Consider the following 16342-nt stretch of genomic DNA (forward strand, 5'->3'; position numbering starts at 1 on the left):
AAAATCACTCACTCTTTCCAGAAGCAGAGCATGGCTGACGGTATCGAACGCCGCTGAAAGGTCTAACAAAATCAGGGCGCTCGGTTTCTTACCGTCAGCCAGGCCTCTCAATTCATCCAGCACTGAGAGCATCACCAACTCGGTGCTGTGATGAGCTCGGAACCCTGCCTGTCGTTCATGAAGTAGGTGGTGAGACTCCAAATACATGGACAGGGATTTTAATACAGGTTGTTCCAGTATTTTTGAGAGGAATGGTAGCTGAGAGATAGGCCTGTAGTTCTTTAGCACTGCGGGGTCTGCACCTGGTTTCTTCAGCAGAGGTCTTACACGTGCTTCCTTATTTTATTTTCCAAGGGAGTTGTGCTTGTTTTCCTCTAATGTTCTGGATAATATGTCCATTGTTTTGAGAAAGCTCTGATTATTCTACAGTGCCCAAGCTTGCACCTTCTAACATGTTTTCACCTCCTACCTAATTGGCAGATGATTGATTTTTTTTTTTTTCCTTCACCGAAGACACAGCTCCTTTCGCCTCATTCTGAATAGATAACTGGCTATACTTTTTTGAGATGCCAAAATCGGGTGACCACCAACCATACAACCTCAATGGGACCTTAGACAGCAACAGTCTTTGAAACATATATTTTTAAAAAAAATTTGTGTTCATAATATTAATTGGCTTTTTGTTTTTATGTTGCGCTTAGGACACAGGTTTCCTGTTAAGTTAGTCAAACTGAGGTCACAGGCAGCTGTGTCAAATTAACTGCACTTCGGGTGTATGGTTGTCTGAATTTTTGATACCCAAATCTACACAACACATTACTGTCGCGAAGCAAGCTGAATCCAGCATTACCCAAACACATTTAATCTGTGGTAGAAAGTGTCAAGCTCCTTCAGCAACAGTGACAAGGTCAGGACTTTTTTTTTAATTGTAAATATATATATATATTTAATGCAACAACTCTCCACATAGATGAGGCTAACTAATAGCATATCAAAGCGTATATTTATTGAATCTAAACAAATAATGTAAAAAAAAATCCCCAGTAACCTACCCCCACACTTTAATAAATGCCTTACTGACAAGATATGGCTGACTGCACTATGGCCAATGATTGATAATTTACTGGTTGGTTATCAGCAACACCCATCCAGCTGTGTCTGAACCGTACTTGTCCCCTTTATCTTTCTTCCCTGCTTATTACAGATCAGTGCTTATTTCTTATGTCCCTCCTCCATTCTTCTGTGTTAATCCTTACTTCTTGCTCTGTTTAGTTACACTGAAAGGCTCTTATTATTTGAGAAGCTTAAACATTATAGCTTGGTGAATTAGTGAATCTGAGCCCATTTTGTGGAGAGTTGGAGTTCTGATTAGTTGCTCTTATACCATTTTCTCAGTTGCCAAGACGTACCCGAGCCTAGTGAACCACTGGGCCAATGTGTGTTGCCCCCACTCGCTTCCAGAATTGGGTGGTATCTCTGTTGGCTGCCATTACATTAGGAGAGTGTAAACCACAGTGCTAACTTGATAGTATTTTACGATCTTGGATTACTACATTTTCGATGGTCTAAAAGATCCTTCAGGGTTCTGCATTGTCCCTCTTAACACAATTGGAATGTTGTACCTCTCAAGGGCAATATAAAGTCTTGAGTTGTGGCTTGTCAGAGCATGTGGCGATTAGGTATGTACCAAGACCCCTTTTTTCTGCTGTTTAATTCTAAACCTCCAGCACAATTTTGCCCGGTGTTCTAGTTATGCATCTTAGGCTGTTGTGATTTCCCTAGCCATATCAGGCCCAAAGGCAGCGTCATGCTCCAAACTGTCCATTAAGAGCCACTTAGTCTGATTCGCTTAGCTGTCTGTTCTACATTGATGCACAGGTATGCTGCCCTATACTACTGCAGGAGATCAGGCTAAACTGGACATCCCCTCTCCTGGTTCAGGAGAATTTTCCATCAGAATCCATGCTGGTCTTCCTGCACAAACAAATGCTGTTAGGTGCTACTGTAATGCCTATATTTCAGAACTACATTTTTATGGACATTTGTACAGTAATACCATACTTCTGCTATATACCGTGTCCTACTGAATTACATTGATGGGTTCTTGTGATAGCTACTTTTAAATGTAGTACCTGTAAGAGTGTATTATTGGTGTTGGGGGTGGTGGAAGCCCCACTGAGGCAACAACCACAATCCTGATCAGGGTGAACCACAAGAAGTTGCTAATTGAATCTCTTCTTTAAGCCTCTGGTAGCTTGGAACAAAGCAGTCAGGCTTAATTTAGAGTAAGTGATACTTGCATTGTTACTATGACCTAGAGGAAGAGATGCGTATCCAGGTATCGACCAGGGAATCGTATCATTTTTATCACTACACATCGTGACACATTGATATAGTCTTCTATGAACCACTATTGATCGTGATTTGGATGGACATGCATTAGTTTAATGCATATTCTACAGATGTACATATTTTCTATTGAATTAAGCCCTGACTAAGTTCTAAAAGTAGTTGGAATGAAACCTGGCTGGATGTTGAATTTGAATGAAGGACAATAATAAATAGCATATTAGGAATATACACATTGGATATTCTATGGACTTTGAATCTCTTGCTGGTCCACCTATCCATTTGCTATTATATTTAATCTGCTGGACAGTGGTACCGATCAGTGGCAGGTGCTGGATAAATAGCGCACATGACTATATACATTTTGTGCTTTTTTGATTGACGTGCTGTCTCTATAGTCTCCATTATTTCAACTGTTTGTTACATTCAGTGTATTATCTATCGATCTCTGAAGCATCAGAGGTTCTTGCTGGAGCTTAAACTGTAGATAAAAAACAGCTAACAAATGTCGACGCAGTTTTAATCAATCAGGGGTTTGTAGAGTGCGCTACTCACACGTGAGGGTTCAAGGCGCTTGGGGTAGGGGTAGAGTGGATCAGCCTAAAAGGCAGGTCTTTAGGTTCTTCCTGAACGTGTGCAGGTTCGGAGAGTGTCTGATATTAAGGGTAGCTCGTTCCAGGTCTTGGCCGCGATGTAGGAGAAAGCTCCCCCACCGGTTCTGTTTCTGCGGATGTGGGGAACCTCTCCCAGTGCGAGGTCGGCGGAATGGAGGTTCCTCTTGGGTATGTGGAAACATACTCTGTCGTTGAGGTATTTGGGTTCAATGTTGAGGGATTTGTAGGCAGGGGTGAGGAGTTGGAAGCTGACCATCTTCTCGACTGGGAGCCAGTGGAGTCCTCGTAGATGTTGGGTCATGTGCTCGTGGCACGGTGTCCCTAGGACGAGTCTGGCCGCAGCATTCTGGATGGTTTGGCGTTTGTGTAGAGGACTTTTGTTGATTCCGTCTGCTGGTGGTTTATGGTCCTTCTGCAGTCGGGGGGGGGGGGGTGGGGGGTGGTTGCCTGGGGGGAGATCCATTTGAAGGTCTTACGGAGGATGCAGAGGCAGTTGAAGCTTGTGGATGTGACAGCGTTGATTTGGCGGGTCATGGAGAAGGAGGAGTGCAGGAAGATGCTGAGGTTCCGAGCAGGGTCTGTCTGGGTGGGTGGGCTACCGAGGGTGAAGGGCCACCAGGTGCTGTACCATGCGGAGGTGCAGGCTCCGAAGTATGAGGACCTCTGTCTTCTGAGTTGAGCTTTAGGCAGCTGTCCTTCATCCAGGCTGCCTTGTTCCTCATTCCTTTCTGGAAACAGAACATGGTGTCTTCGGGGTTCTTCGTTAGGGAGAGGAGTCCGACGACAAGCGTGCAATGTGAGACGGTGTTGAAGGCTGCGGAGAGGTCAAGAAGGATGAGGGACGCAGTGTGTCCCTGGTCTAGTAGCATGCGGATGTCTGAGGCGGCGAGGAGGGCGGTCTCGGTGCTGTGGTTGCTGCAGAAGCCAAACTGGGAGGCATCCAGGATGGAGTTATTTTCGATGAAGGTGGTCAGCTGGGCGTTCATGTGTCTCTTGGTGACTTTGGCTGCGAAGGGGAGGAGAGAGATGGGCACAGAGGTATTTGAGTATAAAGCACAATCTTCAGCGTTATATGGAGCTGAATTATGGGGAACCTCGTGCAAAAAGGTCTTAGAGGTTGGCGAAAACAAATTTTATAGAGCATTGCTAAGATTGCCCGTACGCACACCACGAATACCAATTATTCTCGATCTGAATATGAAACGTACTGATCATCATGCAATTCTGAGACCATTGACGTTTTGGGTAAGACTTTGGTCGACACTGTAGTTGTTAGACAATAAGGCCGGTTTAAAAGAAATAATGGAATTGTCTATGGCTGAAAACGATTGGCCTGTCGCAGTTTTGGGATGATCCCTCCACATTAACCCAAGACTCGAAAAAGCTTTTGAAATCTTCATTCTGGGCATATATTGAATACAGTGTGTTAAATGAACGAGTGGGTGGAACTCTAACGAGTAAGTTCCTTTTGTCTAAATATAGTGCCTACTTCGAGCAGTTTTTGGACGAGGTCTATCCCCCACTTGCTGAAACATTGTACATGAAATAGATATGGTGTATTTAACATAAACACAATTTATAGCAAGGTGGTCAAATAATTACATTGAAAAGACAGATGATTTATGCACCTTATGCTCAGGTAAACCCAAAGAAGATGAGCTGCATATCCTTTTCTTCTGTCCTGCCTATGTTGTAGCTAGGAAAAGATGGATCAAACCGCTCTTTTTAAATCTAGGAGTGAGATCATACAAAGAGGCAGAGAGGATTCTAAAAACGGATACTAGACAGGTTACTGTCTTTGGCATTAGCAGGTTTTTGCTAGCAATTAATTTTGTACGACCAAAATTGGGCCTGAAACTCTAGAGAATTTTTATATTGCAAGACAATTGTTTAACACTATTGTAGCCCCAATGAGATGATACTCTTAATTGCACTGCTTCAATAATTAAGTGTGTGTGTGTGTGTGTATGTGTATATATATATATATATATATATATATATATATATATATATATATATATATAATTGTTAACATTTTAATAACATTGGAATTCTTGATTGGTTATGGATTCTAACCTCGAATATCTTATGTTGTACTTTTTTTATTCTTGATGCCTTTTTAACCTATTTAAAGTAATGTTTTAAGATGTAAGGATTAGATACCCCCCACCAGTGCTTCTTTTGTATAAATTGCTTGTTTTATCGCTGTTTGGACTTTGTAACAATATTAGTTGATGTTTTTATTTATCTTTTATGGTTCTAATGTACCGAAATAAAGATTATGATGAATTAATTGCTGGTGTATTGGTCCATTGTTAAATCAAAAATGTCCTCTTGAAATGTATTTCCATTTTACTTCACCTCCGTGAATTGCTGTGATAATTTTGGTAAATATATTGCACTACTTTTGTCGCAATTTATGTGCAGAAGCATTACACATATCGTCTTTCCTTCGTTTCTCAGGTGGAATGAACCTTCTTTGTTGAATGCCTTTGACATTCCTGTTGGATTTTGCTGGCAGAAAAGTAGATTCCCTCTGGCTAGTGCCACTTGGTGGCAACCTTGATTGCATTTCTGTGGAGCTTTGGCAATTCTGATCTCCATTAGGAGGCTGACACAGCATTATCACGGTACCCTGACATCAAAGCCAACATGGTGCTATCACAGAGACAACGAGATGAGCTGTAAGTGCACTTTTTTCCTGCTCCTCAGTTTAAAGAAAATTGTTTAAAATATTTTGGAAAGTAAGTTTGTTTCTTCAAATGTAACATATCAAGTGGTCATTCTGAGTAGTGCAATCTGCTAAGTGGTTTTCTATTGTTTCTAAATTGTTTTCATTTTTATGCAGATGTATGTGTGTGTGTGGTAGTATGAAAGCGTGCATCGTGAGGCCAAGCATTTATTTATGCAATGTTTAGTTGTTGTGTTAGAATGCATATAGTTTTGTTTGCACGTTTTTGAAAGTGCCTTTTCAGTTCAGGTAAATTCTGGATATCGTGATAAGCAAATTTAGCCCCTTTTAGTGACTGACAAAACTATCTAAAAATGTTTAATGCATGTTGGTTTGGTTCCTTAATGAACACATCTGGGCAAGAAACCCTGGATAGATTTACACAAAATCATGATTATAAAGTAACACTGGGTTGCACTTGGAATCCTTTTTTCTCTCCGTTTTATTTCAATCCGAACACCCGTTTCTAGGATAATAAGCAACCTTTTCTTCCAAATCAACAGATAATCGGACAATAACTAAAGTGAAAATAAACTTGCAAATTCAGCCTCTAACACACAGCCGGGAGCTTTGGAAGGATATCGGGGTGCACATGGAAGTCTCCGTCCTGTAGTTGAGTTTGCACAATAATATTTTGCAAAAGTAAAGGCTGATCATCTCATGAGAGCAGCAGTTGCTCTCCTTTTCCAGTATGAAAAGCCCGTTTGCAGCAGATTATAACACAATTCCTTATCTTGCAATGGACTGCATGGACCCAGCCTTTTACAAACTGATTCATAATAAATGACTTTCATAAGACCTTTCTGTTTAAATAGTGTTGCAAGACTCATACCTCCTACAATTAATCTAAAGCATGTTTTGCTGGGTAGAATAATTTGGAAGAAGTCTGGAAAGAAAATATTTTGACGTCTTTGTGCCCTCTCATGAAACCAAAACACTTTAATGGTTGGCATATCAGCTTTGGACCTTGAGCCTAACTTTTATAAGTTCTCAAACATCAGCTGACTCACTGCAAGTCCTTAAAACATTGAATACATGTGTACAGATAGATATTCTATCATTCCATCACAACCATTATGTGAATTGGTGACCAGTTACATAGTGATGTCACCTTTTTGTAATGTGAATTTTTTAAAATAAATTAACTGATGAAGATGTGGCATTCATGTTTGGGGACTAGGCAGAACTTGATCGCAAGGGCTAGTGCACAATACTGTTGACAGAACCAACATAGATGACATTGAATGTAATTGTTTTGCAGAATTTACGTATTGCTTATACCCCTATGTGGGATGCCAAAGCGCTTTTCTACATGGGTACACTGTGTAGAGGGTGTTTGGAAGAATGTTGCCTTTGTTTTGATCTGAAGTACAAAACCTGTTCAAGGCATGTGTGCTGTAGATACACATGCTTTGCCTACTCCCGCTATCTAGTGTTTGGATCGGATGTTTGTAAGTTGTTTTTCTACGAAGAAATCTTTGCAGTCACAAGGTAAGGTGAATCCTCCTTTCGCTGATAGTGCGCATGGGCCTCGACTCCATTGTTAGATTCAGTTTTTCCGCCATTGGGTTCGGACGTGTTTTGCTGCGCTCCGATTCGAAACAGTCAATCGAGATCCCTTCGGTGCGCAATTCACTCTACCCTCGTCAGCATGGTTTTCGATCGAGTTACCATCTTCTGCGTGTCTAAGAACTTCGAAAAACTTTTATTTTCCATAAAAACTCTGACCGCTGCCTTTGGGCCTAGATCTTCTCCGGTTTTCACTCGAAGGTCCTGCATTCAGTCTTCTGCTGATGCGACGGATGCAGGTTGTTCTGTTAAATAAAGATTGAGGCTGTCGCGATTGATGCAGAGACATGTTATGACAGTATCGAAGAAACTCCTGATTTCTTCGGTGAAGAGGCCGTACCAGAAGAGATGGAGGCGACGGCGGAAGAGGCCTTTTCCGTTGACTCTGATTCGGAGTTGGAGATGGAACTCTAAGCGCCCACAACGTTCCATCTGGACAGGGTGCTGTGAGTACCAAAGCCCCTTCCCTATGAAACCCACTCTAATCAAGCCAAAGGCTTCCGGCCACCCCTGCAATAAGGCCATGGTCGGCACTGAGACTCTGATTCCAATCCCCACTTACGGCACGGCACCGAAACAATCAAGCCTTTTGGTTTGGGATCGAACCAGGATGATACCCCCCTTGATTCCGAAACATTCGGCATCGAAAGATAAGAGACCAATCCATTTCGGCACGAAAGACAAAGATGCTCCTTCAAAGCCACCAAAGCCGTCTCTTTAAAAAGTGCAGCACAAGCTGGATCCTAAACAGAAGATAATCCACATTAACCCAACACCTGGACACATTACCACTACACCAGTGATACCACCACCAAAAAGGAAGATAGACACAGAGTATAGAATACCTCTAAATAAGAAAAATGACATAGACATTAGTCCTATTAATATTCCTCCAACCACTTCAACCTGTCATACAACCATCGGACCGATTGCATATTACAAGTCCAGGGTCTCCATACATAGATCCAGACAACCTGGTAAGCCATACGATGATTATCAGCTACATGACCCATGGTATGATTATAACATTAATCCACCGAGGCATAGATCCTGATCTGTATCTAGCCAAACCTACCCCTCCTGATATCAAGAGTTAATTGCCAGAGCAACCACTTATCATGGGGACCCTTTAACATAAATAAGACCTAGAATATTTCCTTTTTAAAACTCTAGGAAATACACACTCAAGATCTCAGTCTTGGCCCATGTCTACCTATTTGGCAGTCAATAACAGACAAATGGGTGTTGGATATATTCCAACCTGGTTACTGCCTGGAACACACAAGCAACCCTCCCAACATTCCACCTCGTGTTCCCAGACTGTCTTAAGAACACAAACATCTACTCAAACAGGAGGTACAAGCTCTTCTAACAAAAGGAGCTATAGAACTCGGCCCATTACATCAACAAGGAACAGGAGTATATTCACTATACAACCTAATTCCCAAAGAAGACTGTTTGTTAAGACCAATATTGGACCGCCAAACGCTAAACTTACATATGGTCAGAACACTTCCACATGGCTACTCTGCAACAAGTACTTCCACTTTTACAACAAGTCGACTTTGCCAACGCTAGACTTAAAGAACGCATACTTTCATATACCCATTCACCCAGCACATCGCAAATACTTCAGACTTGTGATCGGGGAATATAATCAGTTCAAAGTGCTTCTGTTTGGAGTAACAACTGTACCCAGAGTGTTTACCAAGTGCTTAGCAGTAGTAGTGGCACATCTGAGAAGACCGTAAATACATGTCTTCCCATATTTAAACGATATGCTCATAAAAGCCAACTCTCATCTCTAATGGGTACATCATACTAAGATTACCTTAATTATTCTACATCAGTTGGGATTCACATTCCATATACAGAAATTCCATTTTCAACCCAATCAGCCACAACCATCTCTAGGAGCCATTCTAAACACTCACATAACATGGACATTTGTAAAGCGCACGTATCACCCGAAGGTCTTAAGGCTCTGAATTACAGATGTATATTGTTACCCAACTCAATGGTACTCATTTTATCGACCTCAGATGGATGAAAGGCGGAGTGGACCCGCCGGGATTAGAACCTGTGACCATAAGGTCGAACACAGGCCCCTACAGTGGATGCATTAGTCCACTGCGCCACCAGACCCGGCTGGCTCTAGCATATCCTAATGCTGCTTGGATTCAGAAATTACACTGTTACAACAGTTTCAAGGCAACCAGTACCTCCCAGTCAGAATATTCATGCAGTTACTATGGATGATGGCATCCTGCATCTCGATAGTGCCTCATGCAAGACTAAAGCTGCACCCTCTACAAGAATGCTTAGCACGACAGTAGAATCAAGCACAGGGTCAGCTGACAGATCTAGTGTTGGTGGACAGCTGCTTTCGAAGGGTACTGCTATACAGTCTATGCAAACATGTGTATCTACAGCACACATGCCTCAAACGGATTATGTTACTTACCCCGTAAGCATCGGTTCTTGGCATGTGGAGTTGTAGATTCAAATGCGCTCTCCCTCCTTCCCGGACACTTATGGATGTTGCAGTTCTTATTCACATTTTATACGCATGGCCATCGCTATACTACACTTCATTCTTGTCCTTTTTGAGGAAAAACAATCGAACAATGGAGTAAAAGCCCATGCGCACTATCGCCTTGCCACTGTCACCTTGCCTTCTGACTGCATCCGGACCTAACACTAGATGGCAGGTGTATGCAAAGCATGTGAATCTACAGGTCTAAATGCCAAGAACAGATGCTTACAAGGTAAGTAACCTAATCCTTCCATGTCGTGCATGATGCCCACTGAGGTGTGATTATGTTAATAGATGGTGTTGTGACGTTGTGAGAGACAGACACGGTTTATGGTTTTTACTATGCTTGCAGCTTTGAACAGCTCTACAGATCCCTTTATAGCATTTCTTATGGTTATAGCCGGCTTAGATGGTGACTGCATTGGGTTGTCCAATCGCAATCAATCAATCATCGCATTTATATAGCGCACTACTCACCCAGAGGGTCTCAAGGCGCTGGGGGAGGGGGGTCCGCTACTGCTCGAACAGCCAGGTCTTGAGTTGCTTCCTGAAGGCGAGGTAGGAGAAGGACCGTCCCCCTGTGGTGGCTCTTCGGATGCGGGGGACGGCGGCGAGGGTGTGGCTGGTCGATCGAAGCTGGCGTTTGGGAGCGTAGAAGTTGAGGCGGCTGTTGAGGTATCTTGGGCCTTGGTTGTGTAGGGCTTTGTGTGCATGGGTGAGGAGACGGAAGGTGATTCTCTTGTTGACCGGGAGCCAGTGCAGGTCTCAGGTGTCCGGAGATGTGGCTGCGACGGGGGATGTCCAGGATGAGTCGTGCTGAGGCGTTCTGGATCCGCTGGAGTCTCTTCTGGAGTTTGGCGGTGGTTCCGGCGTAGAGGGAGTTGCCGTAGTCCAGACGGCTGGTGACGAGGGCCTGGGTGACCGTCTTCCTGGTCTCGGTGGGGATCCACCGGAAGATCTTACGTAGCATGCGCAGGATGTTGAAGCACGACTAGGAGACGGCGTTGACTTGTCTGGTCATGGAGAGGGAGGAGTCCAGGATGAAGCCCAGGTTGCGTGCGTGGTCTGTTGGTTTGGGTGCGCTGCCTAGGGCGGGGGGCCACCAGGAGTCGTCCCAAGCGGCGGGTGAGGATCCCAGGATGAGGACTTCCGTCTTGTCAGAGTTCAGTTGTCTATAGCTGTGTCCCCGAGCTGGCATTTTTGAAGGGAGAGAGAAGTGGGGAATCTGTTGTAATGGGGATTTATTATCCTCCTGTATCAGTGTTATTGTGAAATATAAAGTAGCAGTCGGAGTGTATAGATAATTGGGATCTGTAGTGGTGTAGTTTATTAAAGTGTGCAAAATTGTCCAGCAGTATGTGACCTATCTGTTCAGTTATCCTATGCCCGTTCCTTTGGGGCTTTCTAGTTTTTCAATGTTCAGTACTGGTGATGGAAATCCCCCATAGTAGATGTTTTAAATGAATGCCGTACGAACCATAGGTCAACCTTTTTTAGCTTGCCTGCATATTGAAAGCAGTTTGTTAGTTGGGTTGTTTCCAAAACTGAGGATTGCACTTGAGTGTGCGGCTGTCTTTCTGGGCTCTGTTGCGGGAATGTGGGGTGGTGCAGTTATCCAGGAAATATCTAGGTTTTCATCAGTCTTTGGAGGTGTACATGCTTTTGAGTACGAATATTGCTGGCTGGTATTGCGTTCCCAAGCTTGTGGCGATACTGAGAAAGCAGTGTGCGTCTAATGAACCTATAGTAAAGTAGCATAAATGGTGCAAACCTGGAGAGCTGTATTGTGTTTTGTTTGCAATGCTAACATTTAATTTGTAGGTATATCGGTGCTTTTCCTTGGGATGTTCTAAGGATTATACAGAGTACCTTGAACATTACACTTACACCCTTAGGTAGCCAGTGAAGCGATTTCAGGGCTGGAATCGTGTGTTCTCTTGGGTGAAGGTGGCAAAGAAGTCTTATATCTGAAAGAGACACGTTAGTGATAGATTCCTTACCTTAGAATATCCCCAGGCGTCAGACTGGATCCGGAAACTTTTGCGTAGCAATACCCCTGCGCGTCGGTAGGCGTCGTCTGCGGCTCCGCGTCTGTCGTCGGCGTCGTGAGCGCCGGAATGACGTCGCCGGAGTACTTAGACGCCGCCCATGCGCGCTGACGTCAGTTCTTCTTCTTTTTTCCGCGCCAGCTAGCGCAGATCCGGAAGAAGCTCTACCCCCAGTCAATTTTTGACAACTTTTTTGATCTTTTGATCTCTCATTTTTGTCGAGTTCTCGACTCTATCGGTGCCAGGGATGCCCGGGTTCAAGCCTTGCTCGAAGTGCGATCGACTCATGTCGGTCACGGACCCCCATCGCCGGTGCCTGAAGTGCTTAGGCCTCGACCACGACGATCGGACCTGCTCCGACTCCCGGGCCCTGACGTCGAAGGCTAGGCGGGAGCGGTCCCGCAAGCGACTCGAGCTGAGGCATTCAGCCCCGCGCCGCTCCAGGTCCCTGTCCCGGTCCCACGGGAGGTCGAGGGAAAGGTCGCGAGGTCGGAGTCATCGAAGCTCCGGAAGTGGACACCGATCGTCTGGTTCCAAGTCCTCAGGTGAGAGGCATGAAAGGTCGGAGCGACGTCATCGTTCCTCCGACCTGCCCCGACGCTCGCACGATGCGGCCGGGGGCTCGGGCGACACCGCCCACGCGGCTCCGCGGGAGTCACAAGCGTCGCCGCCTGCCCCACACCTTCGGGTCCCTGGGCACAGCACGGCGCGACGCCGGAGGTCGAGAGGTACCTCATGGCCATGAGGGCCCTCCCTCCTCAGTCTGTTTCCGTGGCGCCTTCGGGCCGAGCGGTTCCGTCTGGAGGTCCTACCTGGTCGGGCGCTTCGGCCCGACGCCGTCGGGTGCTTCGGCTCCGACGCCGCTGGCGACTTCGGTCTCGGCGCTGCAGGACCTCGCCGGATCCGGCTCCGGATCCGGGACCTCGCCGGTCGACCTTACGACCTCGCCGGCGCCGTCCCTACGGGTGTCGCCCCCGGCAGCCACTGTGGTTGCCGCCCCCAATGTTTCCTGCGGTCCTACTCAGGCGCCGGAAGAGCACCGCTGGGCGCCGATTCTGACAGCCTTTGGGGATTTTTATCTCCACGAGGAGGCCCTGTCTGCTAATCCTGGTTTCCAGGACACAGGTGACGAGGAAAATTGGGAGGGGTCCGAGGACCCTCTGGCACTAGATTGCCAGTCGCAGCAGGACTGGACATATGAGCTTGGGGAGGCCAGTGGTATTGACACATCGCCAGACACTGGATTTACCTCACCTCTGACTGTGGCTTCGGAGGCGGGTTCTACTTATAGCGTAGTGTTGACGAAGGCAGCTAAGGCCTTGAACCTTAAGCTCCCCGTCGCGGCCGTGAGGACTAATCTCCTCACTGAAGTCCTCAAACCGCAGTCAAGCTCCGTGGAGCCCCTGCTGCCGTTCAATGAGGCCTTGTGTGACGTTCTTGTGGGCACTTGGTCCAAGCCCGCCACAGGCCCGCCTGTGGATAGGAACGTGGCCAGACGCTACCGCCCGGCCCCGGGCGACCCATGCTTTTTGTCCACCCATCCCAGTCCCGAGAGTCTGGTCATCTAGGCCTCAAACTCCCAGACCGCATTTCCGTCGGCCCCGCCCGACAGGGAATCCAGAGATACGAAAAGTTCGGGAAGAAAGTTTTCTCGTCTGTTAGCTTAGGGCTGCGGTCTGTGAATACCGCCTGTCTCTTGGGCCGCTACACCCACACTCTGTGGGACACGGTTGCGGAGGTGCTGCCACGATGCCCGGAGGAGGTCCAGGCTAAACTCGGCCAAGCCCTTGCGGAGGGCCGAGATGCAGCACGCTTTTCTATTCGGTGTGGGCTGGATACAACGGACTCACTGGGCAGGGCGATGGCAACGACAGTGGTGGTTCGACGCCACGCCTGGTTGAGGTCCGCCAACTTCTCGGCCGACGTCCAGGCCATACTCCTGGACATGCCGTTTGATGGCCGTCGCCTCTTCGGCGACAAGGCGGACCATGCGCTGGAACGTTTCAAGGACTCCAGGGCTACGGCCAAGTCCTTGGGCCTCATGCCAGCAATCGGGTGCCTTTCGCTCCTTTCGTGGCCATGGAAGGGGCGCCCCACCACGTACCGTCAGCCACGCACCGCAGAATGTCCAACAGCGCGGTGGCGGACGTGGAAACCGCCGTGGCGGCGGTCGGGGACCACGGCGAGGCCAGTCCACACCTCCCTCAGCAGCGCCCGCCTCAAAACCTTCCTAGTCTGAGTTTTCAGGCCCATGTGACGCCTGTGGGAGGCAGGGTTCGCCATCACCTCTCCCACTGGCACACAGTCACTTCGGACAGGTGGGTGCTGCAGATTGTCCGAAGGGGCTACTCCCTCCCCTTCGAGGCATCCCCTCCATCCATGCCACCGCAATGCCACCGTGTGTCGGGGATCACTTGCAACTTCTACAAGAGGAGGTCACGGCCTTCTTGGCCAAGAGGACCATCGAGCGCGTTCCTGGGCCAGAAGTAGGGTGTGGATGTTACTCCCACTACTTTCTGGTGCCCAAGAAGGGCAAAGGGGGCCTACGCCCTATCTTGGACCTGCGGAACGTCAACGGCTTCCTCCGGAAGGAGAAGTTCAAGATGCTGACTTTGGCTCAGGTCCTGGCTGCCCTGGACCCGGGAGACTGGATGGTAGCGTTGGACCTGCAGGACGCCTATTTCTACATCCCCGTCCTGCCGGCCCACCGGCGTTACCTGCGGTTCACGGTAGGCCAAGAGCACTTTCAGTTTACCGTGCTCCCCTTCGGCCTTACCAGCGCCCCACGGGTGTTCACGAAGGTGATGCCGGTGGTCGCAGCTCATCAGTGCAGGCAGGGGGTATCAGTCTTCCCCCTACCTCGACGACTGGTTGTTGAAGGCGGGCTCGCCCCAGGTAGTCGTCACCCACCTCCAGACTACGGCCGACCTCCTGCACTTGCTGGGGTTCTCCATCAATGTGCCGAAGTCACACCTGTGTCCCTCTCAGAAGCTCCTCTTCATCGGAGCGGTTCTCGACTCGGCGCAGTTTCGGGTTTACCCACCCGAGCAGCGGGTTCGGAATATTCAGGCTCTGGTTCCCATCTTCCAGCCGTTATCCCGAGTCTCGGTCAGGTTGACGCTGCGGCTTCTGGGGCTGATGGCCTCCTGCATCCTTCTGGTGCATCACGCCAGGTGGCGGATGCGGGCTCTGCAGTGGGACCTGAAGTTTCAGTGGGCCCAGCATCAGGACAACCTGTCCGATCATGTCTTGATCTCGGAGGGCACTGCGAGACAACTGCAGTGGTGGCTCACGGACCGCGACTGGGTCAGTGGCAGATCCCTCTCCCTACCCCACCCGGAGCACGTAGTTGTGACGGACGAGTCCCTCCAGGGCTGGGGAGGCCACATGGGAGAGGCGGAGATCAGAGGCCTCTGGTCTCCGGCAGAGTCCCGGCTCAATATCAACATGTTGGTGCTGCGGGCGATTCGTCTAGCACTGAAAGCATTCCTCCCCTCTGTCCGGGGGAGTGCAGTGCAAGTGTTCACCGACAACACCACCGCCATGTGGTACTGCAACAAACTAGGCGGGGTGGGGTCGTGGACCCTTTGCCAAGAGGCTCTGCGCCTATGGCAATGGCTGGAACATCAGGGCGTGAACCTGGTGGTTCAACGCCTGGCAGGCTCTCTGAATGCCAGGGCGGACGAACTCAGCCGTCGGTGCATGATGGATCACGAATGGCGTCTGAACTCGGACGTGGTGCAAGGTCTCTTTCAGCAGTGGGGAGAGCCTTTGTTAGATCTATTCGCCACAGAAGAGAACGCGCAATGTCATCAGTTCTGCGCGTTGGAATTTCCAAGGCGGCACTCGCTCGGAGACGCTTTTCGTCGCGAGTGGAGCTGCGGTCTGTTGTACGCCTTTCCGCCTATACCACTTCTGCCCAGAGTGCTGAAAAAGATCAGGCGCGACCGGGCCCAGGTTATCCTTGTAGCTCAGGACTGGGCACGAAGATACTGGTATCCCGAGCTACTCAGCATGTCAGTCGATCCCCCGATTAGTCTGCCTCTTCGGGAGGACCTTCTGTCGCAGCAGCAGGGGACGGTGCTGCACCCGAACCTGTCCAGTCTCCACCTACAAGCTTGGAGATTGAGCGGCGACAGTTGAGGCCATTTGACTTGCCTCCTGAAGTCTGTGATATCATTCTGGCAGCCAGGCGTCCCTCCACAAAGTCTGTATACGCCTGCAGGTGGAACAGATTTGTGGCATGGTGCACAGCGAAGGCTGTGGATCCTCTCTCTGCACCCCTTTCGGAAGTGTTGCTCTTTCTTCTTTCCCTTGCCCAGCAGGGCTCTGCTCTGGGCACTCTTAAAGGGTACCTTTCTGCTCTTTCCGCCTTCTTGACGCTCCCTGATCAGCCTTCTTTATTCAAGTCCCCCATTGTAAGCAGATTTCTGAAGGGCATCACACACATGTTCCCTCCTGTTCCCTTCGTGATGCCCCAGTGGGACTTGAATCT

General features: G+C 48.1%; 1 protein-coding gene across 3 annotated transcripts in view; it reads left to right on the forward strand.

Moving 5' to 3' along the window:
- PAFAH1B1 (platelet activating factor acetylhydrolase 1b regulatory subunit 1) overlaps positions 1-16342 on the forward strand; it is a 526691-nt gene that overhangs the window by 116569 nt on the left and 393780 nt on the right. For all 3 annotated transcript variants that reach the window (XM_086954518.1, XM_086954520.1, XM_086954519.1), the window contains one exon: positions 5427-5647. In XM_086954518.1, the coding sequence (XP_086810644.1) occupies positions 5616-5647 (32 nt within the window). In that variant the 5' untranslated portion in view covers positions 5427-5615. The remainder of the gene's footprint in view (positions 1-5426; positions 5648-16342) is intronic.

This window comes from Lissotriton vulgaris, chromosome 2_1 (assembly GCF_964263255.1).
Source record: "Lissotriton vulgaris chromosome 2_1, aLisVul1.2, whole genome shotgun sequence".
Classification (NCBI taxonomy): Eukaryota; Metazoa; Chordata; class Amphibia; order Caudata; family Salamandridae; genus Lissotriton; species Lissotriton vulgaris.